The sequence below is a fragment of the Centruroides sculpturatus genome, unplaced genomic scaffold (assembly GCF_000671375.1).
Source record: "Centruroides sculpturatus isolate CEXI.00-Female unplaced genomic scaffold, Cexi_2.0 scaffold1125, whole genome shotgun sequence".
In the NCBI taxonomy this organism is placed as follows: Eukaryota; Metazoa; Arthropoda; class Arachnida; order Scorpiones; family Buthidae; genus Centruroides; species Centruroides sculpturatus.
This window is the reverse complement of record NW_019385469.1, coordinates 128,548-150,952: the sequence shown is the minus strand read 5'-3', so window position 1 is coordinate 150,952 and position 22,405 is coordinate 128,548. Positions and strand designations below refer to the sequence as shown.

The 22,405-nt window shown below is 27.5% G+C and overlaps 2 protein-coding genes across 6 annotated transcripts in view; both read right to left on the bottom strand.

The window, feature by feature from the left end:
* The window catches only part of LOC111639281 (potassium voltage-gated channel protein Shaker-like), a 135,552-nt gene extending 121,404 nt beyond the window's left edge, over positions 1-14,148 (bottom strand). The window contains exons 1-2 of one of the 3 annotated variants that reach the window (XM_023385117.1): positions 13,805-14,148; positions 7,964-8,353 (exon numbers count right to left, since the gene is read on the bottom strand). In XM_023385117.1, coding sequence (XP_023240885.1) covers positions 7,964-8,208 — 245 coding nt within the window. In that variant the 5' untranslated portion in view covers positions 8,209-8,353; positions 13,805-14,148. The other 2 variants (XM_023385115.1, XM_023385122.1) reach the window with 2 other exon arrangements.
* A 947-nt stretch (positions 14,149-15,095) lies between these two features.
* Positions 15,096-22,405, bottom strand: part of LOC111639282 (signal peptide, CUB and EGF-like domain-containing protein 2) — a 75,080-nt gene continuing 67,770 nt past the window's right edge. The window contains exons 8-9 of one of the 3 annotated variants that reach the window (XR_002759037.1): positions 16,009-17,383; positions 15,096-15,928 (exon numbers count right to left, since the gene is read on the bottom strand). Coding sequence is in view for 1 of the 3 variants with exons in the window: in XM_023385124.1 (XP_023240892.1) it covers positions 17,366-17,383 (18 nt within the window). In the remaining 2 variants the exon portion in view is untranslated. Of the gene's footprint in view, positions 17,384-22,405 lie in introns of all 3 variants that reach the window. The other 2 variants (XR_002759036.1, XM_023385124.1) reach the window with 2 other exon arrangements.

Sequence of the window (22,405 nt, the reverse complement as noted above, 5' to 3'; positions counted from 1 at the left end):
CAAATAATAGAGAGATATCTTCTAAATAATTTATTTCAGAGTACAATTATCTTATACTATGAAAAACGTAGGTGATAAAACATATTTTAACAAATTTCACACTTAAAATAACTACCGAACTATTTTTGGAAAATTTTTAAATAACGTTATAGTAAAATTAATTTTACTTTGTCTAAATATGAAATAAGGAAATTTATCAAAGTTATATTATATTTTTAACATGACTCAAACCAGCTAGTTATATTGTTTTGATTACGCAAAATTCATTTCCTACTTGAAAATAAATAAATAAAATTTTAATTTGAAAGAACTATGACTTGTGATTTTTCACAAACTGTATATTTGTATTTACAATATAACAAATAATAAATTTTCTTAACGTAACATTTAATTTAAGTTATATTTCGATTATTAAACTACATCATAGTATTTTAATTTAAAAATATTTAAAATACATATGTATATCAATTATTTAAATTAGAAGGATTTTTCCCTCGTGAAATTTATTTTAATTTATAAATCATTTAAAAGTAAACTCATTTAAAATTTGTTAAACAAAAATGATTATTCTCTGTTTTAAATACTGTATATTCATTTTAGAAATGTTCATACAGAAAGTTTGTTTTAATTTATCACACCTATCTTCAACAAGAGGAAAATTAGGCCATATGAAATATAAAAAAGTAAATTTTCTTCTGACTTCAAACATTAACTTAAATTCAGTATTCTTGCATGGTTCTCTCTCTCCATTTAACGTTACATAAAATTATTTTTATGAAATAAAATGAAAAATTTGAATTTAAAGAAAAACGTACACTTCATTTAATTTAAAATATTTATAAAATATAACGTCTATCGTATTTTACTGAAAGCTATTTTAAAACTAGATTTTATCGCAAAGAAAGATTACAATACATAGAAATTATAAAAGAATGAAATTACATTTTGAAAGATGCAGGAAATAGAATAAAAATTAAATGGATAATATTTTTCAGATGCATTTATTCCAAAATAGAAATATACAAATTATATTATTTAATTTTATAATAATTTCAATATTAATTTCTAATTATCCACAAAATATATGCTTAAAATGTAAAGCAATGCATTTTAAAATTCTACATTGGTTGAAGAAGAATTTTTATATATTAATTCTTCAAAATGGTTTATAGTTTGAAAAAATGAGCCTATAATCATTCAAATGAAAAAAGAGAGAAACATGAACGAAAAATAACTGAAAACGAGATAAATTGCTTCTTATTATTGTAAAAAAGTATGTATGTACAGTATATGCTAGCGAGCTTTTAAGCATTGATTTTTGCATTCAGTGTAGTGTTTATTTTCACCTTTTCCATGACAATTAGAAATGTTTGCAAGTATTAAAGAGATACTTATTCAATGTTTTGGATAACTTGTATTTATCAGTCGAAACATATTTAAATATAATTATTAAAATATGTTGTTAATTAGAGCAATATATGTTGTATTTTTGATTAGAATAACATAAAATGATTAGTCTGAATTTTAAAAATAATTGAATCCGGCATGTATTCTTAAACATAATGGTTAGTGATATGTGTAAAATTAAAATTTGAATTTTGTATTATCATTCGGTTCGTTTATACATTAGGAATTACATTATGTAATAATTCGAATGCAGTTAGTTTTACTTGAAAAATTGATTGGGCTGTAATTTCGATTCATCTCATTCAAATTATCATAAAAATGATCGTTAAAATTATAAATCGAAATTCATCTATTTTTTCAATCAATAACTCTTCTAAAATATGCCCGTTCAAACTCAATAATTTATATTGTAAATACATCAGGTAAAAATATCATTTTCTACAAAATAAGGCATAATTAAGTTAATGCGGTTATTTAATTAAGCCATCAAACAATTTTCGAAGTTTAAGTACGATAACTTTCGTAGAGAAAACTGTCGAGCTCAAATTTTGTATGTAGGTTAACAATGCAATTCTAAAATAATTTAAAAATAAATGTTCATATTAAGCATGATTACTAGATTATACTTTGAAAAAATACTTATAATATAAAACTTTTATTTTATTTATTATACTCACCAGTATAAAGGTTTACTTTCTAAAAGATTATTTGAATTAATATTTCAGTTCTGATTTGTAAGATTTGAGATAAATTAATTATTTACTTTTAAGTTTAGAGTTGATGTATACGAGTATTTATTCTCATTTGTAAAATATAAATGAGAAAAATACGAATCTACGTATTTAATACACGAACATTCAATATATTTAATATTATCAATGAATTTCATTTCGTTATTGTTATAATTATTCTATTCTGAAAAATCACAAAATTCGTTACATTTTGGGTACAGAATTTAAAAAGCCTTTAAAGACTTTTAATATAGGCCTATAGATAACAAATCAAGAAAATTAAAATAATCCAAACCATTACTTTATTCAAATTTATAATATAATTTATTTTATATATTTCCTTCATTAATGGTTTAGTTTTACAATATTTTTACTATTTTTCTCAATAATGTGATATTTGAAAATACAAATCTTTCTTATAAAAGTTTATTTCTTTGTTATATTTAAATAAGGTTACACCAAAAAACGATATTTTGTTTCAAGTTAATAAATTTAAAAAATTTGTTTTAATGTAAAAAAGTAAAAATATAGTACATTCAACTTACTATTTTGGGTTATTTCTTAAAAGTACAATAAACAATAAATTCTTAAAGAACTAAAATACATTTAAACTATCTTATACTTGATAAAAATAAATTATTTTAATTTATATTTAATAAAGTTATGTATATAAATCTGAAATGTTGTTTATATGATAAAATTTTATATGTTTGAGGTTTTTGTTACAGTAAAAAGTTATTCAAACGTTCATTCTTTTATATTTTTATAATTTTCCTATCTATAACGTTAATTATATATATATATATATAGTTTAAATTACCAAAAAATTTTAAGGCTTGTTTAGGATGGCATTTTTAAAATAAGTTTTTTAATTAAACATTTATTGACATATTGAACTAAGATCTTTATTTATAAATTCAAGTTATGTAACTGAAACTTTGAGCTTAATTTATTATCGTTTATAAGGAAGTCAACTTTAATAAAATTAATGAAAATAGTGTATCTTAATTATATATTAAATAATAAATTATATTTAAGTTCATTATATAAAAAAGATAGCTTTTGTATTTTAACAGCTTATGAATAAAAGTGTGCTATTTATTCGGAATTTTCATAGTATGATGTATACGTTATGCTATTGAATAATCTCTTAAAGTGTTCTTAAAATATATTTACTTTATTTACTTTCATAAAACTGAATACCTATTTTCCAAACTTTTACTGCATTCCATAGAGTTCAGTAAATATCATTTCCATTAAAAGCAATTATGAATTCTACTATATTAGAAGAAGAACCATTTACTCGGTATAATATTTTACTCTAGATGCAATTTTGATTAGCCTGTAATAGGAATACATGACTTCCGTTTCTTTTGATTTAGACTTCTACTAAGGCTTAATATTTATTCCATTTTAAGTAGTCTACATCTAAAAGTATAAAAAAATACTAATACAAATAAATCGACTATTTTCAAATGACAAATTTGATAAACAGTTTTATCGAAATAGAATTCTAATTTAAGTAAAAAACGGAAACAAAATTACTGCTGAAGGAATTAAATAAGCACAGAAAGTTTTTCAACATTTAAATATAAACTTTTAATGAATTATGAGTAAAAACCAAAAATGTTTAAATGAATTTAAAGAAATGAATTATTTGCTTATATATTTAGTACGATAAACATTTCTTTTAGAGAATAAAAAACTTTACGTTAGTTTTCTTTTCAAGAAATGACTGATTTTATTTTATTTCAAATGATAAAGTGAATACAAAATGAAAATTTTTTCACATGAAGATATATTTGAAGAGAGTAAGAGCAGGTGTTTTGTAGTGACAAAAAAGCAATTTTATTTTGATAATTTCAAATTGTATAAAATTCTTGGTTACACGATAGAAAAATTAACTTCTAAATTTTATTCTTGAATTCAATTTGGTTTGAATCCCTTTTTAAATTTATAAAAGCTACAACTTCCTCTTTGTTTCGAGTACAGAGCAAAAAATCATTAAATATTCCGCAGTATATGGCGCCACTCAGACTGACGCCATTGTACAAACCTTTGGGAGTATATAAATAAATAAATATGTATATATTAAAAAATAATTATTACTTAGTTTTATTGTTAAATTATCGTTGTTAGAAAATATCTATGGATTCTGTGTAGTTACAATTTTTTAATAAACTGTATTTGACGTAGATGTGAGGAATTTATCAGTTAGAAATACCGCTAATAACTAATTTATGAATTTTCACATCATATAAAAAAACAAATGTGTATGTTTTTGATAATCGATAGTATACCCCTTGTTTACTGCAGCAAATCAGACATGTGGGTCAGCTCCACCCTGTTGAGTGCCACGTGATACAAAATGGCCTATATTTGGAGAATAAGTAGGTCACAAGCTTCATAGTTTACTCAAATTTTTATCACATATTCATATAAACTTTATCTTCCGAATTTCATAAACGAATTTATTTATTGCACTTTTCATTTCAGCATTATTTCAAATGAAATACTTCTGTATGTAATAATAATAAAGGTATAACAACTTACTTTTATATCCAGTAAATAACAATAACTTCTGCTGTGAAATGATTTTTGCGTTATAATTCCATTATTTTTTAAGTATCTTACAGAAAAAAATTATTTCTTCAATTAAAAATATTTTATCTACATTGCAATCACATTACCATGAAATATATCCTTATAAAAATATAATAATTGTATATTTTATATATGAAATATTATAATTNGATATAAAATAATTAATATGTAAAATATTTTATAAAGAATAATTAAATACTATATTTAACAATAATTAAAATTTATACAAAGAAAAATATACAAATATTATAACTTGTATTGATATTAATTTGTATATATTTGTGTATAGGCCTATATTTTATACATTTCTTATAAAGAATTTCTGTTTGAAAGTTAATTTTCAGTTAGTGTTCATGGACTTTCTTTTTAATCAAACTCATTTTGTGACGAATAATCGAAATAAAAATATAACAAGTGTATTTTAAATATTAACTAAATCTATCATTTAAATGTGCTATTGATATTTAGATAATAATATAATAAAATATTAATAAATTTTAGCAAAGTTAACAATCCACATAATTTTAATATAAAAAATATAATGATTTAAATTACAGGCTTTATAAAAAAACAATTTTCATACAAAATAATGAGTTTTTTAATTTATTTGCACAAATTAAATCGACTAAACAATTCTCGAGTTTTTTAAGAACATTTCAAAAATTTGTCTAATAATATTAATGTTCATAAATGTTTTATCTTTAAAACATTAAATCAGCATTATTCAACGTATCAATGTCGCATTCTGTATAATAACCAATTCTATATTCAGGTATAGGTTTTCGTGCCTTTTAGGATGGTAAAATCATGTCACGTAGAAATTGGAATTGTTCCAATTCGTTTACAGATTAGTAAAAATCATTATTTCTAAGGCATATGTAGACCCCGAAGGTCAAAATGGCCGCAAGTACTAAAATCCATCTAAAACAGGATCGAAACAAACTAGTCCCTCTTATAACTTCGTACTTGCGTTACTTCTCCTATAAACTTTATATTAATGTTTTAACCAAAATTATATCGACAAAATATAAGAACAAAAATTAATAATATTACTTAATTATACAGTATATGTATTTAAAATATTAAAATAAAGTCGTTAAATTTTGAAATAATTAATTCTTTATAAGACGGAAAAAATAAAATGAAAGCTTCGTATTTAAAAAAAAAAGTTTAATAAAAAACATATTGAATAATTAGTAATTAATTTATTTCCAATCTTATTAGTATTCCAAACGCAAATAAAGTAAAATTATAATTACGCTAACTAAAAATAACAAAAGTGGAAAAACAAGAAAAAGTTTCAAATTTAAACAAACTATCCTTTACGTCTTACTTTCCCGCATAGTTAATTGTTATGCAGAGAAGTGATTAAGTTTCGTTTACTTTATAGAATTTTTAAAATAATAATAACACTTGGCGAAAATACTGCAAAGTATGATTAACAGGTATATAAATTTAAAATTTCATTAAAAATGAAAAAGATTTTACTCTTACCCGATAAAATTTTCGATACTTTCCGCTACAGTAATGATCATGTTCTGACGCTAAAGCGAGCAGCACTCCTCATGCAAGCCGACTTTACTGAACTGGTTGCAGTCGTTTGTCAATTTTGTCTCATGGTGCATGGCGGGAAAACTAGGCCATTAGAATAACGGTTTGGGTCTGATGTCCCGTTGATACCGCCCTTTCAAACATTCGATCGCTTACCTGCAGACCAACAACTACACCTGATTTCAATTTTCTTGCAAATAAACATAAATTCTTAAATGTCATTTTTTCCAGGATTTATAAATTTCAGGAAATAGGTTCTCTCCGTACGGAAATGAAACATTCTTAAAACATAATTACTATTGTATTCTTATTAAAGATCGCTTCTTTCTATCTTAATGATAATTACAAGTTTAATGTAGTTGAAGTAACTGGAAATATTTAGAGGAGTCATTAGATCGATAAAGTACTTCGATCGAGTACCACGTGGGAGAAATCACGTGACCTCGAAACTATTTTCTTTGCGTCGCCGAGCTTTTTTTTCTAGGACGAGTTAGCCATCGCTATAGAGGAGATTAGAATAATGCGGATGGTTTGCAGAGATGATAAATGGAAAGAAGATAGTTTTCATCCTTATTTTATTCACTTAGTTCTCTCAACGTTGCTTTCTGATTAAGGAAATTAAATAAAGATGCGTTTGAATTTTTATTAAATTTCAGATAGTCCATTGTTTCTCCATCTTCCTTACCTATTTCAATCATAGATGGCAGGGTAAGTTGTTTATCGCAAAAGAAAAGAATTTGTGATCCGCTTAATGGATTTTAACTCATTTAAAAAGTTATAAAAACTTCTATCCGCCATATGCTCTGGGTAGCTTTACTTTCTCCTATGGTTGAAATTTTAATAACTTTTAAAATATCCATGGAGTTACTGGGGAAAGGAATTTCTTTTTTTGAATTATGGAAATAGAATGTATCGTCATGAAAGCACAACCGGTACCGTGCGGCCTTAACGGGCAAGGAGCCAATTTCCAAGAAATTTTTAAATTGCATTTAAAAGTGGTAAAAGATCAATTTTTTAATCACAAGAAATTAAAGTAAGTCGAACTTGGTATACATTATCAGTATCGTATTAAATCGTTGCAATATTATATTTGGATTCTTTTATTATAGCACAAAAATCGTCGAATTGATGTATGAGCAACACGATCGATATTGTCGTTTTGTCGTATCATGATGAAAATGTGGAGAAAAGCTTCTTTTATACAATTATACATCCAAAATTTTCGGCTAGTGTCATCTCTACTAAAGTAAAAGGAGGTCACCCACTAGCTTTGGCGCCACTGCTTATTGATCCAGAGTTATTTTCTGCATCTTTGTACTTCAGAAAAGAAATCTGACTTAGTGTTACTAAGTGCAACGTGGCAGAGGAGAAGTGATAGTAAAAATGACAGAAGAAACCATTCTTATTACAATAAGAAAATTAGAAGCTTTTATAACTAAAGACTTTCATTAGTAAAAATATAAAATTTTTGGATTATTTTATATATATAAGTAACTTTTAAGTAGAAAAGAGTTGCATAAAATAGGAAGACTTGCAGAGAAAAGACACACACACGAAGAGAGTAAAAGTAAACATAACGGTGTGCTCATATAGAATCGATATCATTATAACATTTTTTTAATATTATTAAAATGAGTTTAAACAGTGAAAGCTTATCAATCAAAACTTACTTGTTAGTTTCCAAATCTGAGTCGACCAAATTCTTCGAACCGCATTTCCACTCGAATCTCATTTTTTTCATATCGAAATTTAAGGCGACTTTAATGAAATCCATGTTGACCAGAACAGATGGTATAAAGAGATGGCGTTCACGTCGGTTCTGGTTGTCGTCTGCAGTTTCGTTCGACAGCTGGTCCTCCATTGTAGGCAATTCTAACTCTGGGTTGGAGACTTTACCTCTTCTAACCTCGTGCATAGGTGTCTCTGTACCACCGACGCTTCATTGATTTCAGTTTCTTTTCCTTTAAAAAACCATCTCGCTTTTCCACATTTTCAGCCTAATCACGAATCTGGTCGATATGTAATCATCTCGACCGATTTTCCTATCTGGCATGTTTTCCCTGAAAAATCAGTAGATATTTTCCTTTTATGTTCCGTATTTTTAAAATAGTGAAATATATTCTTAATTTTTTCGAGTTTTCTAAATATTATAAAGAAATACCGAGAAAAAGTAAAAATAAATTACGTATAGTTAAGCTTAAACACTTATTCAATCGATTTGCCCTTTCTGAAGGGAATTTTCAGTAGCTTTATCGTTAAATGGGAAAATACAGTAGAAAATGTCGAAAGTATGACTGTTAAAAATAAAATACTTTATTTGTCGTAAAAATAGTTTTAATATTTCCATTTATAATAATATTTAATTTTTTTCATAGTATTCCATAACATTTTCGGCTTAAATAGAGAAATTCTTATCTTAATCGAACCGCTGTTTATAAAATGAGAGAAATCAATATTAACAATACATTTAAGATTATTTATTACAGCTACTGAAATAGTTTTTAAACCTTGATATACTTTCCTTTTTCATTCAAATTCTTACAACATTTTCTATAAATTATCAAATAAGTGAGCTCTATATATTTTTGCTATGCAAACTGAATCTTAATAACTGTTTAATTATCATCTCATTTAAAAATGAAAAATAAAATATTTAAAGTTTTTTATTTTGTATTAATTTCAAATTTATCTTAACATCGACTTGTAAGCTTGAAAATATTGATTCAAAGAAAATGCGCAATTTTTCATAGATCGTCATTATTATAAATAACAAATTCTTAAAATATTGAGTAAATCGCACAAAAACAGCTGTTTTTGAAAATATTTTAAGTTTTCTTCGAAGAGACAAGTCTAAACGATGATTAAGTTTTTTAATTTTATTATTATTATTAAGCAAAACACTTATTACATGAATGTATCAGAATATATCAATTAAAATAGATTAATAAATGTCATAAGTTCAAAGGATTTGGTTTTTTTATATGCATGCTTTAAAAGTAGAAAAATAATAATTATTAATATGATTTTTATTTATTAAAAAATATTATTAAATATTTACTTAAATTAAAAATTAGTTTCGTTTATTTCTATTATCTTTTTAACATAGATAGCCTATATAATAAATTTGCAGGAATCTTAAAAAACGTTCTTGATGCATATGATTCAAAGATAAGAACTTAAATATATAAATTTTTAACGCATAATACAATATTTTTATGTGTATGTATTAAAACACGTATTTAAATAATATTTGACAGAAATAAAAATTACGTAGTCAGCATATCTTATTTCAATTAACTCTTTTTTAGATCTGCATGTTTAAAAATTGAAAAGTGTAAAAATTTAAATTAGAATGTTTTATAAATAAAGAAAACTTTAAACTAAATAAATTAAATATTTACAAAGTAACACAAGAACTCAAAGATGATTTGAATAGGATGATAATTGAATAATATAATGATAATAAATTGAAAGACTGACTGTCGTTCGAAAATTATCATTTAACCCTCCAGCTCATTACAAGTAATAAAGAAGTGGAATATTTACGAATCTTGAATCAGTAAAATAAAATTATTAAAAATACAATTTTACAGTTTATCTGTTTTTGAAAAGCTCAAATTAATTGTCATAAAAAAGGAAAACGATAAAAATGAAAAATTATTATAAAGAACGAGATTCTGGTGATTGGAAAATGTTTTTCCAATTCAGTAAGACCCGGCTTAAAGCAGGGGATGCGTTCCTAGACAACAAAGCGCTAAGCGAAACAGCGTTAAACGAGGTCATTTTAACATAGAGTAAATAGGGATAGGGGAACACGCGACCAAAAATAAACAAATTTTACTTTAATTTTGTTATTTTTATATTAATTTGTATAATAATATATGTTAAATAACATATAAACATATGCACACATTAAATGTAAAGTTCATTTTTTGTGATGAAGGTCCTGACTTTTCTGAAATTCTTGTTCTTTTGCAATAAAGTCGTAAAGTTTCATTTGTCTCTTTTTTCTCTCCTTAAGCAAATGTCAGTAGCGGAAGATCGCATTCAAAACGCCTCGTTTTGCTTTTGCACTCCTTTCAAGATCTGGATCATTCGCTACAATTTTATCAATGATTTCGGTTATCTTACCAAACTTTTACTAAAGAAATCTGTTGAGAAATTTTTGGGTTCTTCGTTTTCAGAATCTCTATTTTCTAGTTCCACACGAATTCCATGTTCTGCCAATTCTTGGAGGTCGTCGTTGGTAAGGCTCTAACCAGAAACCTTCTGTAACTCCTCAATATCCTGCTCGTCTATTCTCTTATCAATATCCTGCTATATCGATTAGATCAGTGGTTCCCAATTAGTTTTTCCTGCGTACCACTTCAAGAAAGAGTTCAAACTCGCATATTCCTTATAGCAGAAATTCATATTAATCCATATTAATATTATAAATTCGAAGGTAATTCTGTCTGTCTGTCTGTCTGTTACCTTTTCACGTCTAAACCGCTGAACAGGTTTTAATAAAATTTGGCACAGAGATAGCTTACATGTTGGAAATTGACATAGGCTACATTTTACTGCGAGAAAATATCTTACTCCCACGAGAAAATTCGATATAATGCGGGCGAAGCTATGGGTAGACAGCTAGTGATAAATAAAACAAGTTTTTTTTTTACATTTATTACCTTTAAAATACAATTCTAATAATAATGAAAATAACATAAGGTTATTTAATTTTAATGTGACAAATGTGCACTTTTCTTTGCACAACTTTGTAAAATCTGGTTGCTTTTTGGTCTGCTTCAGTCTCAAGTCATCTTCGAGTTGAAGTCGGTTACGATGTTAAGTTTTCATGTTTGTCATGGCCGAAAATCCGCTCTCGCAGAGGTATGTTGTGCAAAATGGTAGTAAATATTTTATTGCCGCTTCGCTGACATGATAATAATGATAATTGTACAATTAATACAATTTGTGTTTATTGTACAATTTTTGTTTCTTGCCTAGGAATTTCATTTAGGTATTGTCACAAATGCATTTTTTGATGAAATTTCGAGAATTTAGTTATAAATAAACAAATTTGTGCATTCGAAATCATGTTGTAAATTGCCGAATTTTTGATGGTCCACCTATTATTTTTTTTGATTCCTTCATCTCATGCATTTAAATTTTAAATCAACCGATTTTAGATTGCCGCGCGTACCCCTTCATGCAATTTCGCGTACCCCCAGGGGTACGCTTACCATTAATTGGGAACCATGGGTTAGGTTGAATTTGGTCAACCTAACGATATAGCGATAGGCTCTTCTCGTTGAGAATTCTTGGATACCTTCAGCCATAACTTTTTCCACACTTTGTTCGTGCATTTATCAGTTAATTCTTGCCAAGCGAAATCGATATTTCCTATGACATCCATGATGTTATATATATATATATATATACATCTTTTTTTTCAAAAATTGCACCGAACAAACATAGATTTAGAGAAAGTACACCTTTTTGCCACCTTTTGCTGATTGGTTTGTGTTCGCAAATAATCGTATTATATACGAATCAATGAAATGCCGCGATAATTTAAATCGGCGTAAATTTTGAGGTTTTTTAAAGGCTTCCAGCAGACCGTGTTATATCGAATCAGCGTTAAGCGGGGTCTTACTGTACTAGCATATCTATCACACTTTTTTTTGTATAAATAAGGCAAATGAATATTATATTAACAACACATAGCAAGATATTGTAAGTCATAAAAACAACTTTAAAAAGTTTTTGGAAGCAGACTTTTTCTTTTCTGACTAAATCTAAGATTTTAATTATAGTTTAAAATAGGCTTTTTTTTGGCTTGTCAGAGCTATCAGTATCATTACGTTTGCGTTTTGGAGTCATGTTTGCAAAGAAACTAGTATAAATGAAACAAAGAGAAACAGTGATATCACGCTGACACGACGTGTTACAAGTTAGAACTCTGGACAAAGATTTACGCAAGTCCTGGTGTTTAGTGCCAAATAAATAAGTTACAGTAACGCTTTTCTAGAACGAGAATGAGCGTAACTGAGCGAGATTCTGAGAGATTTCGTGTTCTATACGTTACAAAATTTAGCGCATAATTAAAAAAGTTTATTTTACATATTTTCATTAATTTTTCCGGGATTGCCAATAGCGTAAATCGAGTTTGCATGTGCGAGTTTGCTTATGGCGGGGTTCTACTATATATAGAAAAGCAATAATTTAAATCCATAAATAAATATTTATTTATCATGAAGTTTATTATATAATAGTTTATTATGGACTCATGGTACTATTATTTTTGATATTACAATAAACTTTTATTAGCACATTGAATCATTTAAATGTTATTATGTTCACTCATACTTAAATTAAACGTCCAAAATTAAAGCAACAAACACAAATGTACAGTACTGTACATGGCAAAAACGTAGAAAGGAAAGACCTCCATCGCAATGAATCAACTGAATACCTTCTCTGAGGCATGTCTGATAAAGTACTGATGTATCAGAAACACTTCCTCGTTATCAGAAATCTTAGCAGACGATTGTTTGTCAGAAACGATTTTGTTGTATGTAGGATATAGTGCATTACATTTTTTTACACGGATGTGCTGCTATAGTGCCTCATTTGCATAGCACGTATGTGATAAGATGGCAGTTTGCTGATTTATGAGACCAACGAGAAAGACAGGCCTGAGCGAGACCTGCCATTAGATGTGATCAACTTAGTGTTATGGGTAGGAAACGTGTTTACTATTATAGATTTATTGTTGTAATCCAATTATATAATTTTTTTACATTTTTTATTGGTTTGTGTTTTTTATCATTTATCGCTAACCTTCCAGTCTTATTACTTTGTATTTATATATTTTGTAATATATATATATTGACGAAAATACAAAGTAATAAGACTGGGAGGTTAACGAGAAATGATAAAAAACACAAATCAATAAAATAAATATATTTATTTGCTTTGAGACTGATTTTTCATTTTGATGTTCTCCATAATTATTGATTGTAATTTTATAGGCAATTTTACAATTTTTTGTAAACAGTAATATAGCAGATTATATATCAAAATATATAATGATAATCTACTGCCAAAATAAATGTATGTCCATTGTATTTTTCGTTTTCACTTGAAATAATTGACAACTCTATCACTAAAATGATTATCCATATATTCAAATTTTAAAATAATTTTATTTACCTGTACTTTTATAACTTTCTCATACATGATAATTTTATTTTAAATAAAATTAAGCAGGTCATCTAAAATAGTGCGATGTTTTAAAACACAATTTTAGCAGTATCTTTCTTAAATATAATGTTTCATCTTTTATATTAATTTAATTTTATATTGTAATCTGTTATTAATTGCATTTGAGCCATTTATAAAATGAATTTTGTTTTCACTTAAGTCAATTAAACATAAATATTCTATTTCTCTTATTAATTAAAAATTTACCTTTCATCAAAATAATTTTTATGATAACAGCTACAAATGTCCTCTAATAAATTTACCTGTGTTGTTTCTATGTAGTTTTTATATGACTTCAAATTTTCTCGAAGAATTCTTTTCATATTTTCTTCTTCAACATCTTGGTTTTGTTTCCCTTGGGATTTCATAGATGTTTTGATAGCCCAGAAAATGTAGTTGGTGAGGCACTTGGCTTTAATTCTGCATTTGAAATTTTTCGCGAGTTTTCTTTACTTTGCCTTTCACTACACACTGTAAAATGTTTAATGCACACACTCACACAATATGATTCTTTACTTCACTAAAATCTGTAGTAATTTCCTCCACCTTGTTTGCAATACATTATTATCTTTTGGAAGATAAAAACGGTAACAGTTTCTCACTTCTACAATTGGATTAGCAATCATATATACAGTAGCACTTGGGCAGTATTGTTAATAATACATATAATAACTATCTTTTCCTTAGTTATTCTGAAAAAAATGAAATCGTGATTTAAAGATTGAGATACTATCTATAATAGACTATTGGTTTCAATACTATTTTACAAGTAAAACCATGTTAAAGCTTCAAGTTTTTTTATTTTGAAACAGACTTTAAAATATTAAAATTATGATTAAACTGACAATTTATAGATTATATATATTACATTATGATAAATTAAGCAGACATTATCACTTAAATGTAGAAATTACGATACTATATGATATCCCTATATATAAAGTACCTAAAAATAACGTCTGCTTACCATTATTGTTATCCTAGGATTGGAGGCTTGTTTGAAATCACAGCAATGTTTTTGTTCAAAAAAATTTTCGATATTTTACGTTATGGGATAATTTAAAATTGATTATAATTCAAATCAAAAACAAACTATGTTCATTTAAGTCTGACATTTAGCATTTAGGTTTAATTGTAGAACTAATAATATCAAGTAATCGGAAATATCTATAATATAATCGAGACGGGTTGATGATAATAATAATAAGTGCAGAGCCCAAACGGTTAGGAGTTGAAAGTTGAAATTTGGTACATAGATAGGGTACGTCACGAAAACGCACACTAAGAAGGGATTTTTCGAAANATTTAAAATATTAAAATAAAGTCGTTAAATTTTGAAATAATTAATTCTTTATAAGACGGAAAAAATAAAATGAAAGCTTCGTATTTAAAAAAAAAAGTTTAATAAAAAACATATTGAATAATTAGTAATTAATTTATTTCCAATCTTATTAGTATTCCAAACGCAAATAAAGTAAAATTATAATTACGCTAACTAAAAATAACAAAAGTGGAAAAACAAGAAAAAGTTTCAAATTTAAACAAACTATCCTTTACGTCTTACTTTCCCGCATAGTTAATTGTTATGCAGAGAAGTGATTAAGTTTCGTTTACTTTATAGAATTTTTAAAATAATAATAACACTTGGCGAAAATACTGCAAAGTATGATTAACAGGTATATAAATTTAAAATTTCATTAAAAATGAAAAAGATTTTACTCTTACCCGATAAAATTTTCGATACTTTCCGCTACAGTAATGATCATGTTCTGACGCTAAAGCGAGCAGCACTCCTCATGCAAGCCGACTTTACTGAACTGGTTGCAGTCGTTTGTCAATTTTGTCTCATGGTGCATGGCGGGAAAACTAGGCCATTAGAATAACGGTTTGGGTCTGATGTCCCGTTGATACCGCCCTTTCAAACATTCGATCGCTTACCTGCAGACCAACAACTACACCTGATTTCAATTTTCTTGCAAATAAACATAAATTCTTAAATGTCATTTTTTCCAGGATTTATAAATTTCAGGAAATAGGTTCTCTCCGTACGGAAATGAAACATTCTTAAAACATAATTACTATTGTATTCTTATTAAAGATCGCTTCTTTCTATCTTAATGATAATTACAAGTTTAATGTAGTTGAAGTAACTGGAAATATTTAGAGGAGTCATTAGATCGATAAAGTACTTCGATCGAGTACCACGTGGGAGAAATCACGTGACCTCGAAACTATTTTCTTTGCGTCGCCGAGCTTTTTTTTCTAGGACGAGTTAGCCATCGCTATAGAGGAGATTAGAATAATGCGGATGGTTTGCAGAGATGATAAATGGAAAGAAGATAGTTTTCATCCTTATTTTATTCACTTAGTTCTCTCAACGTTGCTTTCTGATTAAGGAAATTAAATAAAGATGCGTTTGAATTTTTATTAAATTTCAGATAGTCCATTGTTTCTCCATCTTCCTTACCTATTTCAATCATAGATGGCAGGGTAAGTTGTTTATCGCAAAAGAAAAGAATTTGTGATCCGCTTAATGGATTTTAACTCATTTAAAAAGTTATAAAAACTTCTATCCGCCATATGCTCTGGGTAGCTTTACTTTCTCCTATGGTTGAAATTTTAATAACTTTTAAAATATCCATGGAGTTACTGGGGAAAGGAATTTCTTTTTTTGAATTATGGAAATAGAATGTATCGTCATGAAAGCACAACCGGTACCGTGCGGCCTTAACGGGCAAGGAGCCAATTTCCAAGAAATTTTTAAATTGCATTTAAAAGTGGTAAAAGATCAATTTTTTAATCACAAGAAATTAAAGTAAGTCGAACTTGGTATACATTATCAGTATCGTATTAAATCGTTGCAATATTATATTTGGATTCTTTTATTATAGCACAAAAATCGTCGAATTGATGTATGAGCAACACGATCGATATTGTCGTTTTGTCGTATCATGATGAAAATGTGGAGAAAAGCTTCTTTTATACAATTATACATCCAAAATTTTCGGCTAGTGTCATCTCTACTAAAGTAAAAGGAGGTCACCCACTAGCTTTGGCGCCACTGCTTATTGATCCAGAGTTATTTTCTGCATCTTTGTACTTCAGAAAAGAAATCTGACTTAGTGTTACTAAGTGCAACGTGGCAGAGGAGAAGTGATAGTAAAAATGACAGAAGAAACCATTCTTATTACAATAAGAAAATTAGAAGCTTTTATAACTAAAGACTTTCATTAGTAAAAATATAAAATTTTTGGATTATTTTATATATATAAGTAACTTTTAAGTAGAAAAGAGTTGCATAAAATAGGAAGACTTGCAGAGAAAAGACACACACACGAAGAGAGTAAAAGTAAACATAACGGTGTGCTCATATAGAATCGATATCATTATAACATTTTTTTAATATTATTAAAATGAGTTTAAACAGTGAAAGCTTATCAATCAAAACTTACTTGTTAGTTTCCAAATCTGAGTCGACCAAATTCTTCGAACCGCATTTCCACTCGAATCTCATTTTTTTCATATCGAAATTTAAGGCGACTTTAATGAAATCCATGTTGACCAGAACAGATGGTATAAAGAGATGGCGTTCACGTCGGTTCTGGTTGTCGTCTGCAGTTTCGTTCGACAGCTGGTCCTCCATTGTAGGCAATTCTAACTCTGGGTTGGAGACTTTACCTCTTCTAACCTCGTGCATAGGTGTCTCTGTACCACCGACGCTTCATTGATTTCAGTTTCTTTTCCTTTAAAAAACCATCTCGCTTTTCCACATTTTCAGCCTAATCACGAATCTGGTCGATATGTAATCATCTCGACCGATTTTCCTATCTGGCATGTTTTCCCTGAAAAATCAGTAGATATTTTCCTTTTATGTTCCGTATTTTTAAAATAGTGAAATATATTCTTAATTTTTTCGAGTTTTCTAAATATTATAAAGAAATACCGAGAAAAAGTAAAAATAAATTACGTATAGTTAAGCTTAAACACTTATTCAATCGATTTGCCCTTTCTGAAGGGAATTTTCAGTAGCTTTATCGTTAAATGGGAAAATACAGTAGAAAATGTCGAAAGTATGACTGTTAAAAATAAAATACTTTATTTGTCGTAAAAATAGTTTTAATATTTCCATTTATAATAATATTTAATTTTTTTCATAGTATTCCATAACATTTTCGGCTTAAATAGAGAAATTCTTATCTTAATCGAACCGCTGTTTATAAAATGAGAGAAATCAATATTAACAATACATTTAAGATTATTTATTACAGCTACTGAAATAGTTTTTAAACCTTGATATACTTTCCTTTTTCATTCAAATTCTTACAACATTTTCTATAAATTATCAAATAAGTGAGCTCTATATATTTTTGCTATGCAAACTGAATCTTAATAACTGTTTAATTATCATCTCATTTAAAAATGAAAAATAAAATATTTAAAGTTTTTTATTTTGTATTAATTTCAAATTTATCTTAACATCGACTTGTAAGCTTGAAAATATTGATTCAAAGAAAATGCGCAATTTTTCATAGATCGTCATTATTATAAATAACAAATTCTTAAAATATTGAGTAAATCGCACAAAAACAGCTGTTTTTGAAAATATTTTAAGTTTTCTTCGAAGAGACAAGTCTAAACGATGATTAAGTTTTTTAATTTTATTATTATTATTAAGCAAAACACTTATTACATGAATGTATCAGAATATATCAATTAAAATAGATTAATAAATGTCATAAGTTCAAAGGATTTGGTTTTTTTATATGCATGCTTTAAAAGTAGAAAAATAATAATTATTAATATGATTTTTATTTATTAAAAAATATTATTAAATATTTACTTAAATTAAAAATTAGTTTCGTTTATTTCTATTATCTTTTTAACATAGATAGCCTATATAATAAATTTGCAGGAATCTTAAAAAACGTTCTTGATGCATATGATTCAAAGATAAGAACTTAAATATATAAATTTTTAACGCATAATACAATATTTTTATGTGTATGTATTAAAACACGTATTTAAATAATATTTGACAGAAATAAAAATTACGTAGTCAGCATATCTTATTTCAATTAACTCTTTTTTAGATCTGCATGTTTAAAAATTGAAAAGTGTAAAAATTTAAATTAGAATGTTTTATAAATAAAGAAAACTTTAAACTAAATAAATTAAATATTTACAAAGTAACACAAGAACTCAAAGATGATTTGAATAGGATGATAATTGAATAATATAATGATAATAAATTGAAAGACTGACTGTCGTTCGAAAATTATCATTTAACCCTCCAGCTCATTACAAGTAATAAAGAAGTGGAATATTTACGAATCTTGAATCAGTAAAATAAAATTATTAAAAATACAATTTTACAGTTTATCTGTTTTTGAAAAGCTCAAATTAATTGTCATAAAAAAGGAAAACGATAAAAATGAAAAATTATTATAAAGAACGAGATTCTGGTGATTGGAAAATGTTTTTCCAATTCAGTAAGACCCGGCTTAAAGCAGGGGATGCGTTCCTAGACAACAAAGCGCTAAGCGAAACAGCGTTAAACGAGGTCATTTTAACATAGAGTAAATAGGGATAGGGGAACACGCGACCAAAAATAAACAAATTTTACTTTAATTTTGTTATTTTTATATTAATTTGTATAATAATATATGTTAAATAACATATAAACATATGCACACATTAAATGTAAAGTTCATTTTTTGTGATGAAGGTCCTGACTTTTCTGAAATTCTTGTTCTTTTGCAATAAAGTCGTAAAGTTTCATTTGTCTCTTTTTTCTCTCCTTAAGCAAATGTCAGTAGCGGAAGATCGCATTCAAAACGCCTCGTTTTGCTTTTGCACTCCTTTCAAGATCTGGATCATTCGCTACAATTTTATCAATGATTTCGGTTATCTTACCAAACTTTTACTAAAGAAATCTGTTGAGAAATTTTTGGGTTCTTCGTTTTCAGAATCTCTATTTTCTAGTTCCACACGAATTCCATGTTCTGCCAATTCTTGGAGGTCGTCGTTGGTAAGGCTCTAACCAGAAACCTTCTGTAACTCCTCAATATCCTGCTCGTCTATTCTCTTATCAATATCCTGCTATATCGATTAGATCAGTGGTTCCCAATTAGTTTTTCCTGCGTACCACTTCAAGAAAGAGTTCAAACTCGCATATTCCTTATAGCAGAAATTCATATTAATCCATATTAATATTATAAATTCGAAGGTAATTCTGTCTGTCTGTCTGTCTGTTACCTTTTCACGTCTAAACCGCTGAACAGGTTTTAATAAAATTTGGCACAGAGATAGCTTACATGTTGGAAATTGACATAGGCTACATTTTACTGCGAGAAAATATCTTACTCCCACGAGAAAATTCGATATAATGCGGGCGAAGCTATGGGTAGACAGCTAGTGATAAATAAAACAAGTTTTTTTTTTACATTTATTACCTTTAAAATACAATTCTAATAATAATGAAAATAACATAAGGTTATTTAATTTTAATGTGACAAATGTGCACTTTTCTTTGCACAACTTTGTAAAATCTGGTTGCTTTTTGGTCTGCTTCAGTCTCAAGTCATCTTCGAGTTGAAGTCGGTTACGATGTTAAGTTTTCATGTTTGTCATGGCCGAAAATCCGCTCTCGCAGAGGTATGTTGTGCAAAATGGTAGTAAATATTTTATTGCCGCTTCGCTGACATGATAATAATGATAATTGTACAATTAATACAATTTGTGTTTATTGTACAATTTTTGTTTCTTGCCTAGGAATTTCATTTAGGTATTGTCACAAATGCATTTTTTGATGAAATTTCGAGAATTTAGTTATAAATAAACAAATTTGTGCATTCGAAATCATGTTGTAAATTGCCGAATTTTTGATGGTCCACCTATTATTTTTTTTGATTCCTTCATCTCATGCATTTAAATTTTAAATCAACCGATTTTAGATTGCCGCGCGTACCCCTTCATGCAATTTCGCGTACCCCCAGGGGTACGCTTACCATTAATTGGGAACCATGGGTTAGGTTGAATTTGGTCAACCTAACGATATAGCGATAGGCTCTTCTCGTTGAGAATTCTTGGATACCTTCAGCCATAACTTTTTCCACACTTTGTTCGTGCATTTATCAGTTAATTCTTGCCAAGCGAAATCGATATTTCCTATGACATCCATGATGTTATATATATATATATATATACATCTTTTTTTTCAAAAATTGCACCGAACAAACATAGATTTAGAGAAAGTACACCTTTTTGCCACCTTTTGCTGATTGGTTTGTGTTCGCAAATAATCGTATTATATACGAATCAATGAAATGCCGCGATAATTTAAATCGGCGTAAATTTTGAGGTTTTTTAAAGGCTTCCAGCAGACCGTGTTATATCGAATCAGCGTTAAGCGGGGTCTTACTGTACTAGCATATCTATCACACTTTTTTTTGTATAAATAAGGCAAATGAATATTATATTAACAACACATAGCAAGATATTGTAAGTCATAAAAACAACTTTAAAAAGTTTTTGGAAGCAGACTTTTTCTTTTCTGACTAAATCTAAGATTTTAATTATAGTTTAAAATAGGCTTTTTTTTGGCTTGTCAGAGCTATCAGTATCATTACGTTTGCGTTTTGGAGTCATGTTTGCAAAGAAACTAGTATAAATGAAACAAAGAGAAACAGTGATATCACGCTGACACGACGTGTTACAAGTTAGAACTCTGGACAAAGATTTACGCAAGTCCTGGTGTTTAGTGCCAAATAAATAAGTTACAGTAACGCTTTTCTAGAACGAGAATGAGCGTAACTGAGCGAGATTCTGAGAGATTTCGTGTTCTATACGTTACAAAATTTAGCGCATAATTAAAAAAGTTTATTTTACATATTTTCATTAATTTTTCCGGGATTGCCAATAGCGTAAATCGAGTTTGCATGTGCGAGTTTGCTTATGGCGGGGTTCTACTATATATAGAAAAGCAATAATTTAAATCCATAAATAAATATTTATTTATCATGAAGTTTATTATGGACTCATGGTACTATTATTTTTGATATTACAATAAACTTTTATTAGCACATTGAATCATTTAAATGTTATTATGTTCACTCATACTTAAATTAAACGTCCAAAATTAAAGCAACAAACACAAATGTACAGTACTGTACATGGCAAAAACGTAGAAAGGAAAGACCTCCATCGCAATGAATCAACTGAATACCTTCTCTGAGGCATGTCTGATAAAGTACTGATGTATCAGAAACACTTCCTCGTTATCAGAAATCTTAGCAGACGATTGTTTGTCAGAAACGATTTTGTTGTATGTAGGATATAGTGCATTACATTTTTTTACACGGATGTGCTGCTATAGTGCCTCATTTGCATAGCACGTATGTGATAAGATGGCAGTTTGCTGATTTATGAGACCAACGAGAAAGACAGGCCTGAGCGAGACCTGCCATTAGATGTGATCAACTTAGTGTTATGGGTAGGAAACGTGTTTACTATTATAGATTTATTGTTGTAATCCAATTATATAATTTTTTTACATTTTTTATTGGTTTGTGTTTTTTATCATTTATCGCTAACCTTCCAGTCTTATTACTTTGTATTTATATATTTTGTAATATATATATATTGACGAAAATACAAAGTAATAAGACTGGGAGGTTAACGAGAAATGATAAAAAACACAAATCAATAAAATAAATATATTTATTTGCTTTGAGACTGATTTTTCATTTTGATGTTCTCCATAATTATTGATTGTAATTTTATAGGCAATTTTACAATTTTTTGTAAACAGTAATATAGCAGATTATATATCAAAATATATAATGATAATCTACTGCCAAAATAAA